At 41.9% G+C, this 21,720-nt stretch overlaps 1 protein-coding gene across 2 annotated transcripts; it reads right to left on the reverse strand.

Annotated features, from left to right (window-relative positions):
- Nucleotides 1-1,920: 1,920 nt before the first annotated feature.
- LOC135514312 (AN1-type zinc finger protein 5-like) lies at nt 1,921-10,175 on the reverse strand. Of its 2 annotated transcripts, none has more exons than XM_064937702.1 (6): nt 10,012-10,175; nt 5,210-5,374; nt 4,656-4,758; nt 4,465-4,550; nt 4,073-4,192; nt 1,921-3,660 (listed from the first exon to the last, which is right to left on the reverse strand). In XM_064937702.1, exons 2-6 carry the CDS (start codon nt 5,370-5,372, stop codon nt 3,512-3,514), a joined length of 621 nt encoding a protein of 206 aa, XP_064793774.1. In that variant the 5' UTR covers nt 5,373-5,374; nt 10,012-10,175; the 3' UTR covers nt 1,921-3,511. The 2 variants fall into 2 exon arrangements, with proteins under 2 accessions (XP_064793774.1, XP_064793773.1); XM_064937701.1 differs by having other exon boundaries at nt 9,910-10,175.
- Nucleotides 10,176-21,720: the final 11,545 nt, after the last annotated feature.

A 21,720-nucleotide genomic window follows, 5' to 3' on the forward strand; every position in this document is an offset into this window, starting at 1 on the left:
TACGGCCAAATACCATGGCTAAGGGCTGTTCTTATGCACGATGCAACGCAGTGCCTGGACACAGGCCTTAGCCGTGATATATTGGCCATATATCACAAACCCCCGAGGTGCCTTATTGCTATTATAAACTGGTTACCAACATAATTAGAGCAGTAAAAATAAATGCGTTGTCATACCCATGGTATACAGTCTGATATACCATGGCTTTCAGTCAATCAGCATTCAGGGCTCGAACCACCCACTTTATAATACATATTATCACTATAGACAAAAAAAAGACAAAAAACATTCTTATATAACAAGAATAATTTGTCATAGCTTTTTAACGACTTTTGTATTGTATAAAATTACAAAAAATTATACTGCACTCAATAGATCCATCTTTTCAATATATTATTCCTCTACAAAGTTGCTGAATTTGTGGTTTACCTGACTCTGGCTGCTGCGTTGCCTCCAAGAATTTTGGGAATGCCTGAAGTGTCCCCAGGCAGGTACTTTGTCACAATATCCTCTAATGCTTGTCCCTAGCAGGTGGTTAGCAGTTTCAAACACACTAATGTAAAACTAGGTCAAGACAAATAGCATGTTTGCTTTGTCCCAATCACTCAAAAGTTGTGACCCCTTGACCTATCTAAAGGCCTTAGTCATGTTAATGAAACACTTGACTTTCACAATAAGTTACTTTTTCCCCCATCCCTGATCACTAACCCTTTTCTCCCACTACCCCTCCCCTGTTCCCTTTCAATGACTCAAATCTCAGTGATTCAAAGGAGCTTCCATGATGGCTACTGGCTCGTAATGTTAAACCTAGAACAAGGGCAAGCCTGCGAACCTGTCTCCCTCTCCCCCACACTCTCTTTTTCTCTTTATCCATTTAGTCTGGGCAAAAGAGAGGAACACATGTCGGAAGGATTGATAAGGATGGAGAAGCAGAGAACAGGTCAAAAGGAATGGAAAAGGTGTCTGTGTTTCGAGTGTTCTGTATGGTAAGGGAGTGCGTCTGATCGTTGGGACCGGGCTCAGACTGGTCTAATCTGGTTACGCTCCGAGAGCTTAGTGACGCTACCTCAGGTCACCCCTTCATAATCTCAAGCCTGTCCCATTTCTCTTGTTCACCGTGAACTCGCCCAATTCTCTCAAAACACTCCCACTTTCCCCTATGGCCCTACTTGTGAGCATGCTCTCGTTCCCTGAATCCAACCCCAAGCCCCTCCTGTATGGCTGGGGGGAAATGTTGTCAATCTAAAGGAAAGAAGCTTTTACCGTAACACTTATCCAACCCTCTCAGATCTACATTAGTGGCTCGGGTGTTGGGACTAGAGGTCAATTTGGAATTCAGAAACAATCTCCTTCCTTACCTTAGTTCCCCAAGCTCAGTGTTCCTTCCCAACTCCCCACAGTAGACAGACGTGCATTCATGTCATATCCACATCTGTCACTGTGATGTCAAACACTGAACCAGCTTTCCAGAAATACACACAAATGGCAAGTGAAATACAGACACCCATAAGAAATTAAGGGTCTGTCCGCTAGGGGGGCAGGAATGTGTGTCTGTCCCAACCCCTAGAGGGAGGCTACAGGACCTCCCCAGCTGTTCATGGGTCAGGTTGAACAGAACACGTTGGTTCTCATGTCCCACATCAGCCGTCCTCTATTTTTCCTCCATGCACAGAGGCAGGGAGGCTTTGAGGTACCGGGGGAGTAGAGCAGAGTAGTCATCTTTGCAGTCTCCCTCTCGTGCTCTCTCCCGGGCCTGCACTGTCTGAGCAGCTGCCAGCATGACTCCTTCTGCCGACGCAGTCCCCCACCCCAAGCCCGTGACAGGTGTGCGAGAAAACACCGGGGTTGAAAACTGTGCTTCCAAACAGTCTGACTGGCCCACATATTTACTCCTATAATGTTAACAACCAGGCCTTGCAATGTCTCTGTACACAGTCTTTATTTACATGATACAATTATGCTGTAATGCTGGGTAGCAAGATTATGTCATTCATAAATATCAGGTTTTTTTGTACAAATTTGCATAACTAAAAGGAAAAAACTGAAATGGATACCTTTGTTTAAAAAGGGTAAAAACCTCATCCCTATGGGAGAAGAAAAATCACACTTGTATCAATGTTTCACACAGCCAAGGAAAGTCTCACACACACGCTGCTCTAGATCAATCACACAGACCAATAGGGGAAAGAAAGCTGAAAAGATCCGTTGGAATCCAACTCTGGAATCTAGTTATCAAAACCTCAGTTCTGCCATGCTCCTGTAGCCTTGGAAACATGTGCAGAGCTACGGGATATATTGCTTCACAAAATGAAGTGGAGGTGCACACAATCTGACACCCTTGTGTTCACTCAAACTCACTGAACACGCACACCAAAATCAACACAAAGCAAGGCTGTCTCATATACCCTAACTTCACTGAATACATGTGCTAATATCAGTACTATGTTAATGTATATAAAAAAACAGGGATTAAACATGTCTCTCAGCAGATACAATAATGACCTAGCAATTCATTCAGATATTTTACATGATTTAAGATATTACTGAATGGGGTTGCTCTCCCATTCACCCCCCCCCCCCCCCCCCCATATAGCCAATAAAACAGATGGGTAGTGCCTAAGTCTCACCCAGAGAACTGCACCAGGGTCAATGCACGCAACCCTCTGCCGAGACCACAGTTTGGAGATTCTGACCTTAGATTAGTCTAGGACCTCCTTGACTAAAAGTCCTGTCCCACATGATAGTTGGTAAAAATGTGTTTTTGTACTCCTTCTCACACCTCTTACAATGACCATAAAGACGGGCCACAGCGTTCGGGTGATCAAACAGAAATGGTGCCTAAGGACTGCTTTAAAAATGTCAGAGGTAACCTCTTCCTCTGGAACTAATGAAGTGATTGTAAGGGGAGACGATTAGGAAAAAGTTTCACGTGGACATTGTGATGAGGAGAAACATGACCTGCTGCTGTGAGGTAGGCAGGTCACAGTCTGGGGGATAAAAGCCCACCTGCATTTTGGGAGAGCATTTTGGGAGACAGTCATACCTATCGGACAACTGATCCGACTGACACTAATGGGAATGGAACGTAGAAATGGAGATTCAACTGCACTCGTCGGGATACTGCATGTGCACACAACTTTAGAAAAGAATAGCTGTCGGCTATTTGGCAACAAAGTGGCCAAACAGCTCAGGGGCCATATTCAGTTGTGATAGAACGTCCAGATATATATAGGTTCTGCAGAACAGACACATCTCTCCTGGAAAGTTACCCTGGGCTGTTCTTTTAAAATATGTTTTTTTTTTATATATACAGAATATCAGCAAAGAGGGAAAAAAATAATAATAAACGTAACAAAAAAAAGTGACCGTTCATGCATCTCCCCAACGGGCAGGATCTCTGTCCTTTCTCAAGGTTGTGACTTTAAAAATGACATCCTTTTGCCACTCGTGCCAGTGTTCATGTCAAGGGTTCGACATCATACTCTAGTCTCTGTGTGGATGGTTCTTAACCCTATATTCTCTGGATCTTGTCAGCGACCACAACAGGGTTCTCCTTGCGGATCTTGGCAGCTGCCTCAGCCTTGTAGTCGTAAGGACAGTTGTGCTTGTCGGAGTACCGATGGACACCACAGAACAGGTTCCCACAGCGACAGTCGAACCCTGGAGTAGAGTTCAAAAGGTCAGAGATTAGAGGGGAACCACAGTATGAACCAAACACCAACTCAATAAGAATTAACCTCTGATAAAACCAAACACACAGGAAGACTAGGGTTACATTCCAAACCACCTACGATGCAGCCGCATTGCGCAGATAAATAAGTGATATTGATGGGGTTCCTGCGTGTTACACACCATTTATGCATAGTAGAGATCTGAGGCCAATCACAAATGCGGTAGTGTTTTACATTGCAGAAATGCCATCAGTATGACTTGACTATTTGTGCAACTGTAGTGTAGGTGGCCTGGAACATGGCCAACCTCTTTCGCAAGAAGGCATGACGTCGTATGCATTGCTCAACCCTGTCATCCCACTTCATTTGAGAAGCACCACGTCCTGCTGTGGCACGCTCACCTGTGAGGCCCACCCTCTTGCGGCACATGAAGCACTTATTCTTCTTGGGCTTGGGGGTGTCTTCCTTGGCCTCGTCGCCGCTGGCCGTGACGGGGCTAGACGCAGTAGGCTGACTCACAACTGAAGGAGAAAACAGAGGAGAAAAGCACTTAAATATATACTTCTTTCAGTCTTCGGATTCAAATAGAACTGTTCCTGTTTTTTCTGAGGCAGTCTCAGCACTCACATACAAGGGTATTTTTAATCTGGTTTATTTTAGGCAGCCTCCGTGTTTGAGGCTGTATGTAAAACCACAGTTGGTTGCAAAGTATACAAGTCAGGGTGCATCGAAATAGCCAATGCTAAAGTGGGTCGAACAGAGCAATGTTTCCCTCTAGAAGTGTGTGTTTTACCAGGCTCTAGGGAATCTGGGTTATCCTCTCTTGAGATGCTCATCTCGGTCATTTGTTGAGTCACTGGAAGAGAGCCTTGAATAGTTCTGCAGAGGGGACGAATGAAAGAAAATTATAAGTTACAGATATGAGAGAGCATAAAGCAATAAGACATCCATTGTAGCACATGCGGACAAACAAGCACATCTTACCTAGCCATGTCTGTAGCAGAGCCAGATGAAGGGTCTACTTTGGCGAGGCTGGCCTCTAGCCTCTGGATGGCTGAGGCCTCAGAGGTAGGACTACCGACTGCTCCTGTGACACAGCAAAAGCAGACCATCAACCTCAGATGGGAGACGAAACTCAATTTTGGTTCAACAGTTTCCACTCAAGAGTACAGCTCGTCCATAACGTGTATGCAAATTAGCGTTATTGCGATACCAGAATCACAATACTCCGAGGTATCTTGGCAATGAAACAAAACATGAAGTGGGCAAAATTTCCTGAGAAAAACAGTCCTATTGTTGGAAACAAGCAGCCTTATGTTGTCACCCAGAATCACATGTTTCCTTTCCAAGCAATAGCACACAATATGTGTTATACAGTAGGTTTTTTTAAAGGACCAAATAGTATCTTAGTATCGCAATACTGGTATCGTGACAATCCTAATGCAAATAGTGATTTTTAGGGGGTGGAGGGGAGGGGGACACACTGTTTGAAGTAGATTTGTGTCGTCAGTAAGAGAGAGGGTGGAGGGGGAACTTACCCATTGGGCTAAGTTGGCTCAAGCTGCAGTCACTACTCTGCTGTCGGTTCAGATGCTCCTTGTAGCAGACCGAGCACATGCCGTTGTTTCTGGGGTTGCCATAGAAACCACAGCCAGTGGCACAAAGCACAGGCGTCAGGCTCGGGTTCGTCTCTTGGGCCATCGCTGTCAACAAATGGGAGCAAGGTACCTTGTTAGTGTGGGAGTATGTGTGTGGGTCTGCATGCATAACAGTGTGTCTTAGGTGACCAAATGTAGGTGGTGGTTAGGCACATACATTTGAAAATAAAACACTAGGAAGGAAATTTTAAACTAATGAAGAAACGGGAGAGAAAATTTAAAAATACATCCATTGAAGCAAGAATTCTACTACCAAAGTTAGAGGGTTGAAAATCCTCATTGTGCACAAGAAAACAGAACGAACGGCGAGACGAATTAGGCCTAAGACTTTCAGGTCCCCTCCTTGGCAGGAGCTGCTCACATCAACAGGAGTCAGGACGAGGATGTGTCATTACCATAAATGACTAGGCCTATAATAGTGTCAGCTGTTCCTCCTCCAGCTTGTCACGATTAAGCACATGTTGATGGATATTTATTTACAGTGTTCACCGCCTGTGTGTGACAAGGACAGTATAGTGCCAATAGGGGGAGAATAGACCGAGGAGTCACATTTGCTGATCAGTTTTGTCATTAACCCTCGAAGGTGCTGTAGCAAGACAGATTCTCCGGAACTTTTATGTACTTTTTAGCCAGTAGTTGTCAAAGTAGTGCTCATAAGCCAAAAGTGATCACTGTTTACTATGTCACATACAGTGCATTTGGAAAGTATTCCGAACCCTTGGCTTTTTCCTAATTTTGATGTGTTACAGCCTTATTCTAAAATTGATTGAATTACATTTTTTCCTCATCAATCTACACACAATACCCCATAATGACAAAGCTATAAACAGGTTTTTATAAATGTTAGCAAATGTATTAAAATAAATAAAAACTGAAATCGCATTTACATAAGTATACAGACCCTTACTCAGTACTTTGTTGAAGCACCGTGGCAGCGATTACAACCTTGAGTATGACGCTACAAGCTTGGCACACCTGTATTTGGGGAGTTTCTCCCATTCTTCTCTGCAGATCCTCTCAAGCTCTGTCAGGTTGGATGGGAAGCGTCACTGCACAGCTATTTTCAGGTTTCTCCAGAAATGTTCAATAGGGTTCAAGTCCAGGCTCTGGTTGGGCCACTCAACGACATTGAGACTTGTCCCAAAGCCATTATTGTGTTGTCTTGGCTGTCTGCTTAAGGATGTTGTCCTGTTGGAAGGTGAACCTTCACCCCAGTCGGAGGTCCTGAGCACTCTGGAGCAGGATTTCATCAAGGATCTCTCCGTACTTTGCTCTGTTCACCTTTGCCCCGATACGGACTAGTCTCCTAGTCCCTGCTGCTGAAAAACATCCCCACAGCATGATGCTGCCACCATCATGCTTCAGCATAGGGATGGGGACAGGTTTCCTCCAGATGTGATGCTTGGCATTCAGGCCAAAGAGTTGAATCTTGGTTTCATCATACCAGAGAATCTTGTTTCTCATGGTCAGAGTCCTTTAGGTGCCTTTTTGGCAAACTCCAAGCGGGCTGTCATGTGCTTTTTACTGAGAAGTGGCTTACGTCTGGCCACTCTACCATAACGGTCTGATTGGTGGAGTGCTGCAGAGATGGTTGTCCTTCTGGAAGGTTCTCCCATCTCCACAGAGGAACTCTGGAGCTCTGTCAGAGTGACCATCGGGTTCTTGGTCAGTTTGGCCGGGGGGCCAGCTCTAGGAAGAGTCGTTGTGGTTCCGAACTTCTCCTTTTAAGAATAATAGAGGCCACTGTGTTCTTGGTGACCTTCAATGCTGCAGAAATGTTTTGGTACCCTTCCTCATATTTGTGCCTCGACACAATCCTCTCTGAGCTCTGAGCTACGGACAATTTCTTCGACCTTATGACTTGTTTTTTGCTCTGACATGCGCTGTCAACTGTGGAATCTTATATGGAACAAGTGTTTCCAAATCATGTCCAATCAATTGAATTTACCACAGGTGAACTCTAATCAAGTTGTAGAAACATCTCAAGGATGATCAATGGAAACAGGATGCACCGGCACTCAATTTCAAGTCTCATAGCAAGGCGTCAGAATACTTATGTAAACAAGGTATTTATTTTTATATATAAATTAGCTAAAATGTCTGTGTGTAGATTGTTGAGAGAACAAAATTTAAAAATAAAAAAAAACATTTTTAGAATAAGTAGAGTAACAAAATGTGGGAAAAGTCTAGGGGTCTGAATACTTTGCGAAGGTACTGCATGTGCAGATTTGTGCACCACCTCATTGCCATCTCTCTCGCTCTGCAACGTGTGCCTCTCGCTTGGTGTCACTCAAATGCTGAGGGGCTGAAACTCATTTGGTTGAACTTGAATTGCTGCGGAGCTGGCCCATGTTTTCAAATTTGGGATTACATAGCTAATTAAGGTAAAACAGTAATTCTGCATGTACGAACTACACAGACACATCCAGCCCAAAGTTGGAGGTAAAAAAAAAATACTTAGGGGCCAAAGTTCAGGAGCATGTCTTTAAGTTCCAGGTACTGAACAGGTAACTATGCAAGAGAAATAAACAGATTTATATTATACATGACGATAACATTTAAAAAAAAAAAAAGCTCTGCCAGGAAGGGGCCACAGCAGCCTGCTCCGAACATTCAGAGATGTCAGTGTCATGGCCCTGCGAGGATGCGAAGGTCAAACATAAAATTCTGACAGCCCTTTGCACTCTCCAACCCCATAGTGTAGGCCACAACCTCCACCAAGGTGGCCTGTCACGTAAGGATTTCACGTGTCTGCCTGCCTGCTGACTGCAAAGCCCCCTGCAAGCACCACATTGTTGACGTTCCCTGGTTTACACTAGTTACCACAGCCACAAGGTTATATTTATTTATTTTTTCCTCCAAAAGCGAAATTGTAGAAACAGGTGGTGTTTTTATGACTTTGTGGTGAAGAACATGTTGCCTGGGCCAAAATGTTCGATTGTCACGGGCGGTACTGCACGACAACCTGTTTGCCACCTGGATATGCATGGAACACAAATGCTCTCAATCATCGCTTTCTCAAAGAGAAATAAATAGCATTTGCAAGCAATCATCCATTTTCCTGGAAACTCAAAATTGTGAATAGTTTTGCTTCACTGTCATTGACATCTGTCGGGGAGCAGCAGGGTCTATGAGGCGACGTCAATCAATGTGCTCCACATGCATCCACCACTCCAGAGCCTGTAGTGACTATTAGCTAGGCTAATTTGTTTAAACTAATTAATGCAATCAACACGAAACAAAACACGCATTAATGTGTCTGACTGTAGCCTAAGCACACCCTTGGGGGGTGGCTTATTAATTGGCACAATGTGGTTATTCACGACAGATTTACCTAGATATACCATGAATTTAAAGAAATTACTTTAAAACTAGCCTACGGATGGACCAAATGGCCAACATTACGTGGACACCTGCTCTTCGAACATCTCATTCTAAAATCATTGGAATTAATATAGAGTATTTTTAATTTTATTTTTAGGCAAGTCAGTTAAGAACAAATTCTTAATTTCAATGACGGCCTCGGAACAGTGGGTTAACTGCCTGTTCAGGGGCAGAACGACAGATTTGTACCTTGTCAGCTCGGGGGTTTGAGCTTGCAACCTTCCGGTTACTAGTCCAACGCTCTAACCACTAGCGCGCGCCGCCCTAACAGCCTCCACTCTTCTGGGAAGGCTTTCCACTAACGTTAGATGGTGGAACATTGCCTCGGGGTGTCCTAGCTACTATACATGGTCTTGGTCAGACAAAGAACAAAATGAAATAGATTGATTTGGCCCAAAACCACCGAGTCACGCTACAGCTAAAAAGTGCTAAGTACGAGACAAGAGTTAGCCAGCTAAGTAACGTAGATTCGCATGACAAGCAACATAGTCGAGAGCAAAGGCAGTAATAGTGCTTTGTCGCACACTCGTCTAGAACAAATTAACACCACAACAATTGAGCTAACAATGTTCTGTAACTAGATTAGTGAATTAGATACAGGCCATGTTGACCCTTGTTCTTTTGTGCTTTCTTTGTCTGCTAACCATCTCTTCCTGTTGTTTTGGCCGTGTTTTGATAACGTTAGCGCCTCCATTACTCAAATGAATCTTTCCACCTAGGCTGGCACCCTAATTCTTTATTTGTGCATGTCCGAATTCAATGTTAACATTTCCTTACGCGTTCAAATGAAACTCATTGAAATCAATCAGCATGCTATCAATTCTCAACAAATGGTTAGCAATTGTAACTAGCTGTTAACTAGTATCGTTTTAAATGATTTTTTTCCAGATAAAGTACAACCATAGAGAACTAGCTTATATGTCGCTATTTTACCCTTCGTCTCGAAAACCGATACTATGGCATACATGGTTAGCTCGCGACCCTCCCTCCCTGACTGACTTGCTTTTTTCCCCAGGCCCAGCCAGACTGGTCACGTTCGAAGGCTTGTGATATTTTCAGCGAGGCGGTGGTGACAGCTTTTGCTCGCTATACCTTGTTTACCAGAGGCTAACGACCAACGATAAATACGACCTTCCCCCCCACAAGACAACACATTTTTCTAGTTCATTGATGCTCTGATAAAAATGGTTCCTTACGAAATTCCATATTAAGTTGATGTTGATCCAATTTTCGGTGTCCTTTTTCGGTCTTCAACCATACACCACGACAACCCAACCGTTTCAAATGTCGATTCTCACCTGCACAATTTGATCAAACGTACACACGATGTATGGTCTGGTTGAGTACTGTCCACCAAATGTCTTTTCTCGCTGTTTTTCTTTGACCGAGGCTGTGAGAGGTGTAAATGTCTTCTCTTTCTCTACACCCCCCCTCCCGCCTCTGCTCTGTCGAGCGGTGTTTGTTTCCTACTTTAGTAAGAGGAGTGGCAGATGATGTCACGGTGAAAATACCGTACAGTGATTCGCTACGGTCGAAGCCCCGGAGCGCGTGGAATAGTATGGGGGAGGTGTGGTGAGTATACCGTATTTATTGCACATTCATTTGTCATCCATTCCACCCACAGTTTGAATATCGAGCCATACGATGATTCTTAATGAGTCAATGTGTCTAAATGAGTCTTTCAAATAACACCGACCGGCTTGTGGTAGCATATGTGTGTTTATTCTGTGTGAATATCAGATTTGTGTCCACAGACAGGTGTGTGGGTGTTGTAATACGAGATTAATAAATAATAAAATAAAATGAAAACATGTAAGGAATACAACATTTTCAAGTTAAATGGTTTTCCATTGCATTTTCAACTCGACTGCTGTCTTTTTTTTCTCACAAAAATGTTGCGTTATATAGTGAATGTTCCCACTCTGGTCTTTGCATATGCTTTCTAGTCAACAGCTAGTAGTCAACAGTCTCTAAGATGCAGTCTCTAAGGTAGAGTACCGGGTGGTAGCCGGCTAGTAACAGTCTCAACTTCTCTATGGTTTTGTTTTGTTGATTGGAAAGTTTACCGACAAATTTGCTATTTCCTTCAGGCCTGTGGTGACATTTTTTTATCTGACATATACTTTACTCACATAAAAATGTTGGATGGAAGCCTGGTTATTGACAGTCACTCAATTTATCCATGTCAGCAGTGCTTTGCTTTTATGCAGAGGGGACCTATTCGCAGAGTGGGGCACCCAAACCAAGTCTTGCTTAGGGCCCCACGTGGGCTAGAGGCGGCACTGGGTGACATACCTATCAGACACACAGCTACTGTTTGTCAGTAGGTACTGACTGCTCTGCTCTTTCGTGAGAAACTTGACCGGCAGGTGTTGTTGTAACAGAAACATCTTTGTGGAGTGAGATAATGTTGCGAAGGAGGTCGAGATCCCATTGTCTGGAAACTCTAAAAAGAAATTGTAGACCATTATACACCAAAAACAGCACAACACCCTCAAATATCTTCACACATTAAATGTGCCACTTTGCACCCTATGTTGAAAACATGTTTGTGGTTTCAGTGGGTGTGTATTTGAACATGGGGAATAAACACTAAACATTCAGTGTGTATACCCGTGTGGGTATACATAAAAGTCCTTACACGCCCCCCTCAACCATAACGTCACTCCTTTCACCATACAGGACATCCTGGGCTAAAGAAAACATTGGGGTGGGGTATATTTTGTGTGTGTGTGTTAGGTGCTCTTTGCTGGGACCCCTAGATTGTGGCATTTATTGGTGGAAAGGTGAGCGTGTTCCCCCAAGATGTGAATCACAAGGAGGAAGTGGAAGGTGTTATTGTAGGGTGGGATAGACAACCTGTTTATTCTAGTTCAGATCTGTACCGAACTGTTATCTGGCTGGTTGCCTTTCTCATGTTGGGACTCCCCTTGACCATAATTCTATCCTCCTGCTTCCTGCTTACAAGCAAAAACTCAAACAGAAAGTACCAGTGCTCAATGCGGAAACGGTCTGATGGGGGGGTTCTACTAATCAAACATATGGAAATGTTTTAAGATGGTCATACCAAGCATCATTTAGCTATTTTATTTGGAATTTTAGGACCCCTTTTGGTATCCCCCCAAAATATTAAACATTATTTGATGAAACATTGAATTGCAATTAGCCCGTAGAAACGCATCTGTCCTATATCTGAGCGATATAAGAAAGATCAGGAAATGATTGTATTTTTTTTAACCCATATTTAACCCCTTTTTTGGCACTAACTACGTCTATATATACGGTACATTAAGAAAGTATTCAGACTCCTTGACTTTTTCCAAAATTTGTTAAATTACAGCCTTATTCTAAAATAGATTAAATTGTTGTTTTTTCTCATCAATCTACACACAATTCCCAACAATGAAACATCAAAAATGGGAAATATCACATTTACATAAGTATTCAGACCCTTTACTCACTGATTTGTTGAAGCTCTTTTGGCAGCAATTACAGCCTCGAGTCTTCTTGAGTATGACGCTACAAGCTTGGCACACCTGTATTTGGGGAGTTTCTCCCATTCTTCTCTGCAGATCTTCTCAAGCTCTGTCAGGTTGGACGGGGAACGTCGCTGCATTGCTATTTTCAGGTCCCTCCAGAGATGTTCCATTGGGTTCAAGTATGGGCTCTGGCTGGGCCACTCAAGGACATTCAGAGACTTGTCCTGAAGCCACTCCTATGTTGTCTTGGCTGTCTGCTTAGGGCCGTAGTCCTTTTGGAAGGTGTACGTTTGCCAAAGTCTGAGGTCCTGAGCACTCTGTATTAGGTTTTCATGAAGGATGAACATTTTGCTCTGTTCTTCTTTCCCTAGATCCTGACTAGTCTCCCAGTCCCCATTGCTGAAAACATCCTCACAGCATGATGCTGCCACTACCATGCTTCACCGCAGGGATTTTGCCAGGTTTCCTCCAGACGTGACACTTGGCATTCAGGCCAAACTCTTCAATCTTGGTTTCATTAGAACAGAGAATCTCATGGTGCCTTTTCTCATGGTGCCTTTTCTCTTTAGGTGCCTTTTGGCAAACTCCAAGCATGCTGTGAATTTCAAACACAGATTCAACCACAAAGACCAGGGAGGTTTTCCAATGCCTCACAAAGAAGGGCACCTATTGTTAGATGGGTACAAACCAAAAAAGCAGACTTTGAATATCCCTTTTAGCATGTTGACGTTATTAATTACACTTTAGTTTAGTGGTGTAACGGACCGTAGTTGAACCGTGATCCGTACAGATCACCTCCTATGATTCGGCACACATGGCGACCGCCGATTAGTTGTAAATTTTAACCATCATAGTGTGAAATACAGTTTTACTGCCTCTGTTACTTTTTAAAGTAATAATTTCCTAAATCTCGATGCAGAGTTGCAGTGGAAAGATAAAGACAAGACAGATTGCGTGTTGTGTTTTAATCTGAAGCCTGAAGGTTGATTTTGATTATTTAAAAAAAAAACAGTTGTGTGCACTGTTCATGTGAACAGGGCATGTTGAATCCCAAGGAATCAGTCCTAGATGCTCGCGTTGCAAAAAGCAAAGAAGACAAAAGAGTAGTGACAGCCACGGCTGGCGGAGGAGCTGAAGAACTGGAAAAGCCTCCTGCTTCATCTAAGTCTCATGTATGGGAGAATTTTGGCTTCCCTGTCAAGTATGATGACGGAAGAAGGGTGGTGGACACCACCACCATTACGGTGTGTAGGCATTGTGAACACAAGAAAGCCATATGATCATGGAAAAAAAACATAGAGCACACATTTAAAGCGTCATCACCTTGGTGTGTCAGTGACGGGAGCAAACTCAGCCAAGAAACAACTTCTCACCGGGGCATTTAAGCAGCCCTTTGCTGCAGAATCAGACCGGGCTGAAGCCATCACCAAATCTGTTGGGATGTTTATCGCTGCAGACATGAGGCCATACTCTGTTGTGGAAAACAAAGGGTTTAAAAATATGATGAAAGTGCTTGAGCCACGCTAGGAAATCCCCGCGCGCATTGAGCACTGAAACTGCACCGTCTGTCCATGATCCTACCTCTGAAAACAAAGATTCTACAATCCATGGCCCCAAGTGAGGAAGACAGCACCATCGCTAGAGATGTCAAGGCTGCCATTAGAGAGAACCTGAACCCCGGATACCCTCCTAATGTACAGGACTACCTTCATAGATCTACTGCACTGGATCCAAGGTTCAAGTCCCTGTCTCAGCTCGACCCTGCCCCACGCCAGAGGACATACAGTGATCTCACCACTGAGATTGTGGCCACTGAAGAGGTCCAAAAATAAGAGTGAATGACATAAATAATAAATATATTGCAGTATAATCTTTGTCTATGCTATTGCTATTAGAATAATCCATTTTTTTTATTTGGCTTTCATTAAATGTTGTTGCCGCAATTATAATTCTATGAAATATGAAACTAAATAATTAGCTTAATAGATCAAGTAATTTTTTCTGCAGGGTCAAGACACAGAGCCGACAGGAGCAGACTCAGAGGCATCTCCTCCACAAAATAATTGGTTCATGAAGGAGCTTTTCGGGGATACATTTGTAAGCAAGGACACAGGCAAGACATTTGCCAACACCATCAACTAGGAGGTGGCATCCTACAAGGCAGCAAGCGGCATTCCAGTGGATGGTGATCCACTAACACGGTGGAAAAGCAATGAGTGTAAATACCCTCACATTGCCACGATGGCAAGACGCTACCTGGCTGTGCCTGGCACTTCAGGCCCTAGCGAGAGGGTGCTCTCCACGGCAGGGGACATAGAGATTACAAAAAGGTCTACGCTCTCCCCACACAATGTAGACATCCTCATATTTTTGAAAAATAATTTGAAGTTAAAAGCACAGGTCTGCTTTGCTTTCTTAACTTTTTTTGATGATGTTGACACAGGCAATTTTTTAATTCACTATTGTTCATATTGCACTTTAATTTAACAATTGAGTATTGAATATTTTATTTAAGATTTTATTTAAACATTGAAAAGTTCCTTGATTTAAGTGTTCTTTAAGTAATAAATGGAAAGCAAAGTTATTTTTGTCTCTCTTTTTTTTTTTGCTGACCCGAAAAATGATCCAATCCGTGACTCAAAACCGTGATCCGATCCAAACTGTGAGTTTTTTGATTCGTTACACCACTACTTTAGATGGTGTATGAATACACCCAGTTACGTTTGCAATCGCAACAAATCTGCTCAGATCCCAACCAAGGAGCATCAAAAGCCGTGCTATAAATTCTATATTCCTAGATGCCCTTCCAGACTCACTCCACATACCCAAGGACATCAGAGTACAAATATTGGTTAAGCACCTAACTGAGGAACTAAATGTAACCTTGCGTAATACCCTAGATGCAGTCGCACCCCTAAAAACAAAAAACATTTGTCATAAGAAACTAGCTCCCTGGTATACAGAAAATACCCAAGCCCTGAAGCAAGCTTCCAGAAAATTGGAACAGAAATGGAGCTACACCAAACTGGAAGTCTTCCGACTAGCTTGGAAAGACAGTACAGCACAGTATCGAAGAGCCCTCAATGCTGCTTGATCATCCCATTTTTCCAACTTAATTGAAGAGAATGAGAACAATCCGAAATGTATTTTTGATACTGTCAAAGTTAACTAAAAAGCAGCATTCCCCAAGAGAGGATGGTTTTCACTTCAGCAGTGAAAAATTCATGAACTTCTTTGACGAAAACATCATGATCATTAGAAAGGAAATTACGGACTCCTCTTTAAATCTGCGGATTTTTCCAAAGCTCAGTTGTCCTGAGTCTGCACAACACTGCCAGGACCTAGGATCAAGGGAGACACTCAAGTTTTTAATACTATATATCTTGACACATTGATGAACATAGTCATGGCCTCTAAACCTTCAAGCTGCATACTGGAACCTATTCCAACTAAACTACTGAAAGAGCTGCTTCCTGTGCTTGGCCCTCCTATGTTGAACATAATAAATGCCTCCCTATCCAACAGATGTGTACCAAACTCACTAAAAGTAGCAGTAATAAAGCCTCTGAGGAAAAAGCCAAACCTTGACACAGAAAATATAAAAAGCTATCGGCTTAAATCAAATCTCCCATTCCTCTCAAAAAAACATTTTAAAAGCCGTTGCCCAGCAATTCACTGCCTTCCTGAAGACAAACAATGGATACGAAACGCTTCAGTCTGGTTTTAGGCCCCATCATAGCACTGAGACTGCACTCATGAAGGTGTTAAATTAACGTTTAATGACGTCAGACCAAGGCTCTGCATCTGTCCTCGTGCTCCTAGACCATAGTGCTGCTTTTGATACCATTGATCACCACATTCTTTTGGAGAGATTGGAAACCCAAAATGGTCTACTCGGACAAGTTCTGGCCTGGTTTAGATCTTATCTGTCGGAAAGATATCAGTTTGTCTCTGTGGATGGTTTGTCCTCTGACAAATCAACTGTAAATTTCGGTGTTCCTCAAAGTTCCATTTTAGGACAACTATTGTTTTTACTATATATTTTACCTCTTGGTATTGTCATTCGGAAACATAATGTTAACTTTCACTGCTATGTGGACGATACACAGCTGTACATTTCAATGAAACATGGTGAAGCCCGAAAATTGCCCTCGCTAGAAGCCTGTGTTTCAGACATAAGGAACTGGATGGCAGAAAATGTTTTACTTTTAAACTCGGACAAAATAGAGATGCTAGTTCTAGGTCCCAAGAAACAAAGAAATCTTCTGTTGGATCTGACAATTAATCTTGACGGTTGTACAGTTGTCTCAAATAAAACTGTGAAGGACCTCGGCGTTACTCTGGATCCTGATCTCTCTTTTGATGAACTTATCAAGACTGTTTCAAGGACCGTTTTTTTTCCATCTACGTAACATTGCAGAAATCAGAAACTTTCTGTCCAAAAATTATGCTGAAAAATGTATCCATGCTTTTGTCACTTCTATATTAGACTACTGCAATGCTCTACTTTCCGGCTACCCAGATAAAGCACTAAATAAACTTCAGTTAGTGCTAAGCACGGCTGCTAGAATCTTGACTAGAACTGTAATATGGACTTGGTTGTTTACCAAATAGGGCTATCTTCTGTATACCACCCCTACCTTGTCACAACACACTGATTGGCTCAAATGCATTAAATAGGAAAGAAATTCCTTAAATTAACTTTTAAAAAGGCACACCTGTTAATTGAAATGCATTCCAGGGGACTACCTCATGAAGCTGGTTGAGAGAATGCCAAGAGTGTTCAAAGCTGTCATCAAGGGAACAGGTGGCAATTTGAAGAATCTCAAATATAAAATATATTTTGATTTGTTTAACACTTTTTTGGTTTCTACATGATTCCATATGTGTTATTTAATCGTTTTGGTGTCTTCACTATTATTCTACAATGTAGAAAATAGTAAAAATAAAGAAAAACCTTGAATGAGTAGGTGATCTAAAACCTTTGACCAGTAGTGTATGTAATCAAGATATATTAGTGTTTTATTTGTAATATCTTTTTAAAATATAAATATATTTTTTTACAAATGTTAAAATTTGACTTCCACATGAAAGTATTTTGTGTAGGTCATTGACAAAAAAAGACAATTTAATCCCACATTGTAACACAAGAAAAATCTGGAAAAAGTCAAGGGTGTGAATACATTCTGAAGGCACTGTACGCTGCTGCTATTGTCTTATCTATCCTTTTACCTACTCATTTATCTAAGCCCTACCTATATGTACATACACTGAACACAAATATAAATACAGCATGCAACAATTTCAAACATTTTACTGAGTTACAGTTCATGCAAGGAAATCCGTCAATTGAAATAAATAAATTAGGCCCTAATCTATGGATTTCACATGACTGGAAATACAGATATGTATCTGTAGGGGCGTGGATCAGAAAACCAGTCAGTATCTGTTGTGACCACCATTTGCCTCATGCAGCGCAACACATGTCCTTCACATAGAGTTGATCAGGCTGTTGATAGTGGCATGTGGAATGTTGTCCCACTCCTCTTCAATGGCTGTGCGAAGTTGCAGGAACTGGAACACGCTGTCGTACACGTCGATCCAGAGCATCCCAAACATGCTCAATGGGTGACATGTCTGGTGATATATGCAGGCCATGGAAGAACTGGGACATTTTCAGCTTCCAGGAATTGTCTACAGATCCTTGCGACATGGGGCCATGTATTATCATGCTGAAACATGAATTGATGGCAGAGGATGAATGGCACGACAGTGGGCCTCAGGATCTCGCCACGGTATCACTGTGCATTCAGATTGCCATAAATAAAATGCAATTGTGTTCATTGTCCGTAGTTTAAGGCTGCCTATACCATAACCTCAGCGCTACCATGGGGCAGTGTTCACAACATTAACATCAGAAAACTGCTCGCCCATATGACACCATCTGCCCGGTACAGTTGAAACCGGGATTAATCTGTGAAGAGCACACTTCTCCAGCATGACATTGGCCATTTGCCCACTGAAGTCGGTTATGATGCCAAACTGCAGTCAGGTCAAGACCCTGGTGAGGATGATGAGCATGCAGATGAGCTTCCCTGGCTGGTCTCATGTGATCCCTCAGATGAAGAAGACGGATGTGGAGGTCATGGGCTGGCGTGGTTATGTGAGGTCTGAGGTTGTGAGGCTGGTTGAATGTACTGCCTCTAAAATGATGTTGGAGGCCACTTATGGTATAGAAATGAACATTTAGTTGTCTGGCAACAGCGCTGATGGTCATTCCTGCAGTCAGCTTGCCAATTGAATGCTCCCTCAACTCCCTCATGTGGAGCATTGTGTTGTGTGAAAAAACTGCACATTTTAGAGTGGCCTTTTATTGTCCGCAGCACAAGGTGCACCTATGTAATGATCATGCTTTTTAATCAGCTTCTTAATATGTCACACCTGTCAGGTGGATGAATTATCTTTTATTTCAGCTCATGAAACATTGGACCAACACTTTACACGTTGCATTTATATTCTTGTTCAGTATATGTCTATATATATATTTTTTATCTGTAACTGCATTGTTGGAAAAGGACCTGTAAGCATTTCACTGTTAGTTTACACCTGTTGTTTACAAAGCATGTGACAAATAAAATGTGACTGATTTTCAGGCATACTGTGAACACTGACTATAGTGCTGATAAAGGATTTTATATGTTTAAAGTAATGACTAAAGGATTCCACCCTGAAATCATATAATTGTATGAAATGTGTTAGAGTAATAATTCCATAATGTGTGTGACTAGACCATTGTGTTACTATTTCGCAATATGAGCTGGGTAGAGTTGAGACATTCAAGGCCAACTGAACTGTCGACTTGTGATAACTCTGAAACAAAATAACAGGAAAGAGGACTCCCCAAATTAGGTAGGGGGAGTAACTGTTAGGAAAGGCTTGTAGAAGATAATGATAAATTATGTGTCAGTATTGTGGAAAAATATAGCCCACCTAAAAGGAGGTGGAGTTTCTACTGATGTGTGTGTGTGTGTGTGTGTGTGTGTGTGTGCGTGTGTGTGTGCGTGTGCGTGTGCGTGTGCGTGTGTGTGTGTGTGTGTGTGTGTGTAAGGATAAGCCTCTGATCCTCTTCTAGTCTTCAGCTTACTGCAAAAGGTGATCACATTCTGAGGGCTGAATTAATTGTTTTTTTTATTGCTCATGACTCGATGTGATCGTGCAAATTATCATAAAACGGGGGGGGGGTATGGGAGTTATAAAATGACTGTGTTCTCATTTTTGACTTCAGAATACTCTCTGAATAAAGGATTGATCAATTGCAGACTGGGGGCTTTGTCTAATTCTTCATTAACCAGGGTCTTACAAACTTCTGGAAATTGGTCAAAGCTATTGTGATAGTTGAGTTCAACCATTGGGATAAAAATTCTCGTGACAACTTGGTCCTTCGAGCCGGATCTCAATAGCTGCTTCTGTCGTCCCAAGGAACTGCTGAAAACCGTGCACGGGCGGATCAGAGATCCGTAAGATAAAGACCTGACCTCTGAAATTGAGGGTCCATTTCAGGCCGGTGGCAAACTGGTACACGACAGAGGCGGTGACGAGATCCAACCTATATTGAATTCTCAGCTGCAAGGTAAGATCAGTCATCTTTATTCATTCGTTTGGAGTTAAATTCTAAACTTACTAATAACTGACTTAGAATGGACTGGATTAAATTCCTATAAAACATTGGTAAAGATAAATGTGAGGGAGGATTTTAACTGTAATACTAACAGCAATTAAGATTTGTATCAGGTATACCGTCCATACAATCTAATGTAGAGAAAGTTTAAGACAAAAGTATCTATGATAGAGTTGGCGGCACTGGGTCACAGATGTCAGAAAGAAATTTCAATTTAAGTAAGTTTGGGTTCGAAATGACTCAGGGTAGTTGAGGCCAATCCAAAAATAAACTTAGTAAGTTATGTTAGTCTTGGACTAACGGCAGTAAGTGAGATTAAGTATAATAACAGTAAGAGCACACACATGGATTGTGAGAATAAGCATAATAATCAAGGGAAACAGCAGGTCGAGGGTTAGATACAGCCAGGGTGTGGCTGTCTGAAGCCCGGAAAAGAAGGCAAGAAGGCAAGTGTAAAGAAAGAAGAAGAAAGTGATAAAGGAACAGAGAGAGAGAGAGAGAGAGAGAAAAAGTTTCATGAAGGATATCAGCAGGGGAAAAATGATGTGCGTGTCAGATAGGTTTATTAACTTCTTGACGCACCCATCTTGTTAGCGGGATCATTTTCATCAACACCCGCTAAATTGCAGAGAGCCAAATTCAAATTAAATTAATAAAAATATTTCATTTTAATGAAATCACAAGTGCAATATAGCAAAACACAGTTTAGGTTGTTGTTAATCCACCTGTCATGTCAGATTTCAATACAGCTTTTCGGCGAAAGCATAACAAGCATTTATGTAAGAACATCTCTCTCAGTAGACAAAATATTACAAACACCTAGAAGCCAAGTAGATTGGTCACGAAAGTCAGAAAAGCAATAGATTAAATCGCTTACCTTTGATGATCTTCGGATGTTTGCCCTCACGAGACTCCCAGTTACACAATAAATGTTCCTTTTGTTCCATAAAGATTATTTTTATATCCAAAATACCTCCGTTTGTTTGGCGCATTATGTTCAGAAATCCACAGGAAAGAGCAGTCACGACAACACAGACAAATTCCAAGTAGTATCCGTAATGTCCACAGAAACATGTCAAACGTTTTTTATAATCAATCCTCAGGTTGTTTTTAAAATATATAATCAATAATATATCAACCGCAACTGTCTTTATCAGTAGGAGAGGGAAAGGCAATGACAGCCTAAACTCTGTTACGCATACAAAAAGCTGCTGGCACCCGGCGATACAATGACGCAATGTTATCGTTCTTGCTCATTTTTCAAAATAAAAGCCTGAAACTATGTCTAAAGACTGTTGACACCTTGAGGAAGCAAAAGGTTGATATTTTCAAAATAAAAGCCACTTCCTGGTTTGATTTTCCTCATGGTTTCGCCTGCAATATCAGTTCTGTTATACTCACAGACAATATTTTGACAGTTTTGGAAACTTTAGAGTGTTTTCTATCCAATACTAATAATAATATGCATATATTAGCAACTGGTCCTGAGAAATATGCGGTTGATATATTATCAATTATATATTTTAAATACAACCTGAGGATTGATTATAAAAAACGTGGCATGCCAGGTGGATTAACAAAAGGCTAAGCTGTGTTTTGCTATATTGGACTTGTGATTATATGAATATAAATATTTTTAGTGATATTATTTGAACGTGGCGCTATGCAATTCAGAGGTTGTTGATGACAATTATCCCGCTAAAGGGATGGGTTGCATCAAGAAGTTTTATTTTATTTATTTTATTTCACCTTTATTTAACCAGGTAGGCTAGTTGAGAACAAGTTCTCATTTACAACTGCGACCTGGCCAAGATAAAGCATAGCAGTGTGAACAGACAACACAGAGTTAC

This window comes from Oncorhynchus masou, chromosome 25, assembly GCF_036934945.1.
Source record: "Oncorhynchus masou masou isolate Uvic2021 chromosome 25, UVic_Omas_1.1, whole genome shotgun sequence".
Taxonomy (NCBI): Eukaryota; Metazoa; Chordata; class Actinopteri; order Salmoniformes; family Salmonidae; genus Oncorhynchus; species Oncorhynchus masou.

Coding starts and splice junctions, on each gene's coding strand:
- LOC135514312 (XM_064937701.1), bottom strand. Junction 4,193..4,464: donor CCCAGATTCCCTAGAGCCTG/GTAAAACACACA, acceptor TTTCTCCTTCAG/TTGTGAGTCAGCCTACTGCG. Junction 3,661..4,072: donor CAAGAGGGTGGGCCTCACAG/GTGAGCGTGCCA, acceptor ACTCTACTCCAG/GGTTCGACTGTCGCTGTGGG.